This window comes from Pygoscelis adeliae, unplaced genomic scaffold (genome assembly GCF_000699105.1).
Source record: "Pygoscelis adeliae isolate BGI_AS28 unplaced genomic scaffold, ASM69910v1 Scaffold149, whole genome shotgun sequence".
Lineage (NCBI taxonomy): Eukaryota > Metazoa > Chordata > Aves > Sphenisciformes > Spheniscidae > Pygoscelis > Pygoscelis adeliae.
The window spans coordinates 890,124-893,332 of NW_008825494.1; the positions used below are offsets into that span (position 1 = coordinate 890,124).

Here is a 3,209-nt window from a genome sequence, read left to right on the forward strand (position 1 = left end):
TAACCGCAAGGAGACATAATTTAGGCTGTTTATATTATAACAATTCCCCAGAAATAAAAATGCAGGTAACAGAGCTCAGTACAGTGATCAGTTTTATTTTGCAGGAATCCAAGTACAAATTCAGCTTTGCTTTTGTCAGAAACAGTGTTAAAATTGGAAAGAATTAAAAAATCTGAAGCAGACACACTGCACATTTCTTTTGTGGGTTATTTCTTGTGGAACAGGTGTTGATTTCTCTCTCCCTTCCAGAGCCAAAGGCAAGCCCTAATCAGTCTGCCAGGTTTACAATCCATGCACGCTCAAGGTGTGTCATCAGCGATTCTCCCGACAATGTTATCAGCTTACAAAACAGTTGGCTGCCTTAACTAAAAGCTAAGTTGATGATTGTGTTCTAAGAAGAGAATATCGCGTTTCTTCACTTATTCTATCTTGTTAGGTACGTAATGGAGGAACTATTATTTCCTTCCTAAAACAGCATCATAGAGTTTTCCAGTCCTCTTGGCTTGAATCTCCCCAAAGCCAGCTGCCCCCAGGAGCTTGCTGTACTCTGCTGCTGTTCGTTCTTTTCCTTCTGTCTGCACCAACATATTCATCGAATACAGCTGGGTTTCTAAAGGCCCACTTTTATCTTCATTCAGAAGCGATTCAACCAGCAGCACTCCACCACCTGGTTGAATAAAGAGAAATAAAACACACGCTGAACTCTGAGAAGACAAGACCTTTTTCAGCTGAGTTATTAGATCCTCACCTTTAGTTTCAGGAAGAAGCAGCCTCCACGTTAAGTCATATTTCAGCATCACAGAAGACAATGAAAGAGCAAAAGAATCGGAGCGGGCCTCTGCCTGGCTGCTGAGGTACTGATGTACCAGGGCTGAAGAGGATGCTACAGCTGGGATGGAAATTCCCATTTCCCCCAGCTGAAATCCACAGGAGCTTACTGATTTTGCTGAGAACTCAGCTCTGTAGGCAGTATTTTCAAAGCTCAAGGGTTCAGTATGATGCTTAATGGGATTTTTACTATGATGTATACACCTGTCTGTCAAAACAATTCCCCAAATCCCTGGTCCTTATACCTAAATATGTTGAAAGAGGAGTGTCTGTGGAGAAGGAGACTAAAACTGGAAGCCAGATAATGAGAACTTAGACCAGGCCCTATTAGGCTCAGCTACACACAGCTGGCTTAGGAAAGCAAAAGACTAAACCAAAAAACCCCTGCACTGCAACTCTGCCACCCAAATTGCGCATTGAGACTGGTGTGCTTCATGCAACTGATGCGCGAGAGTCTCCCTGCTCTTCAAGAGCTCGCACCTACCAGGTTTGCAAGCCTTGTGGACTTTTGCCAACAGCTGTCTGCATTTGTCATCATCCCAATCGTGCAGTATCTTGGATAAAATATACAGCCCAGCTTCTGGAATTGAATCGTTAAAGAAGTCTCCTGTAAAGCACAAATACATGTATTACTCAAAACCCCCAAAACACAGAGGGCGGAGTTAAGCAAATATTTTCAGTTCTGTCCAGTTCTAAAGATTCTGGGCTTGCCATGTCCATCACCCACATCAGATAGCAACAGAGTTACCAGGTAAAAGTCCTCTGTGGCACTGCATGGGGGATTTTGTTCTTGTTCAGTCTCAAGAAGGTCTGAAATGTTTAAAAGCAGCAGCTCCTCTGAAACAGCCTTTGATGCACAGGAAAGCATTTGAGTCTAAGTTTTCTCCAATGACAGGAATTCAGATTCATAAAGCATTAAGAAGAGGAGACAGTTTCTCATGGGTTGTGTCATGGAAAAAGAGGAAAGAGTTTTCCCTTATCTAAGCAAATTTTCAAAGACCTTCAGTAACCACAGAGCTATGTCATAAATCCATAAGGAAAAAAATACACATCTTGCCTCCTAGCACTAGCTTCATCATCATGCCTTCTGTTCAGCACCTGATGTACTGCATTCAGATTTTTCTCTCTGCATCTTACTTTGTCATTTCCGCTCCCATTTCTTTGCACCACTGGCACACATAACATTTCCTGTGTTTCTCCATCTTTGTTTTTATATGCTCTCTTCCTTCCTCTGAGCTTCAAGCAATATTAAGTCATTCCAACACTTTGAAGACTTTTGTAAACATTAAAAATTAGATCTCCCTACACTCATTTTCGTCATAGATGGTGCAAAGACCATGCATGATCTATGGACTTGGCAAGAGGAATATGGGCTAGCTCACCCACATTCAAAGCCTGAAGTATCTTAGGACTTGAAAGTCAACCAATCGTGACCAGAGAAGGAAAACCCCTTGCTCAGAGCAGGCCTGGCATCCTGCACATCTGCCAGGAGGTCTGCACAGGAGAAAAGGGAGCGTTAGGAAGATTTATAACATGGCATGGCAGTTTTTCAGAATTGCAGGACTTTTTTTTTGTTAATGTACCCTTGTTATGAAGAAATCAAATAGTTCTGTTCAGGAGTAAAGAGCTTCTGGGTTGACTGAATAACCAAGTTGTGTTTCTGAGAGAAGGTAGCTGCAGGTGCACAACTGGGACAGCCCTGCAGTAGCAATGAATTGCAGACCCGGGCTGGGGAAGCTGGAGTCTGGGATGCTCTGCCCACATAAGGGGGGACCTGAGCCTCCAGAAAAGTACCTCTGAGCAGAGACAAGGGACTCAGGAGCAACAGCTGTGACAACTGCTGTCTGCACCTACCTTCATAAAAAGCGATCCGATGCTCCTCAGGGGGAATAAATTGCTCTTTTGCCACTTGCACGACTTTTGGCAGGTCATAAATTGTGACTGTGGAATTTGGGTACAAAGAAACACACTCCCGGGCCAAAGCTCCTCCACCTCCTTTGGGGAGAACAAAAGGTCAGCGCTGACACAAAACCAACCTGTTCAGCAACACCCCCATGAAGTGATGCAGGCAACGGTGCATTTAGCCTCATGGCAGCTGGCAAGGTACATTTACTCCCCACATATTGCTGAAAGGGAAGAGGAGGGACAGGAGAGGCCACCGTCTCCATTTTCTCTGCAGGAAGCCCTCAGGCCCCCAGCACCCAGGCCTATGGGGGGGCCCCCAGCCCTTACAGCCCTTACAGCCCTCAGCCAGACCCAGCTGTGGATGCTGGAAGGTGAGAAATGAAAAACAGAGCCACTAAACCAGGCACTGGGGAAGCAGTGATGGAGCCCGTGAGGGAGCCTGACGGCTCCCAGTAATCCTGCCATCGCTCAGACGA

The 3,209-nt window shown here is 45.2% G+C and overlaps 1 protein-coding gene across 1 annotated transcript in view; it reads right to left on the minus strand.

Moving 5' to 3' along the window:
- Positions 1 to 455: 455 nt before the first annotated feature.
- The window catches only part of ASMT (acetylserotonin O-methyltransferase), a 9,513-nt gene continuing 6,759 nt past the window's right edge, over positions 456 to 3,209 (minus strand). The window contains exons 6-8 of the mRNA XM_009331271.1: positions 2,683 to 2,823; positions 1,313 to 1,435; positions 456 to 667 (exon numbers count right to left, since the gene is read on the minus strand). Of these exons, the coding sequence (XP_009329546.1) occupies positions 456 to 667; positions 1,313 to 1,435; positions 2,683 to 2,823 (476 nt within the window). The remainder of the gene's footprint in view (positions 668 to 1,312; positions 1,436 to 2,682; positions 2,824 to 3,209) is intronic.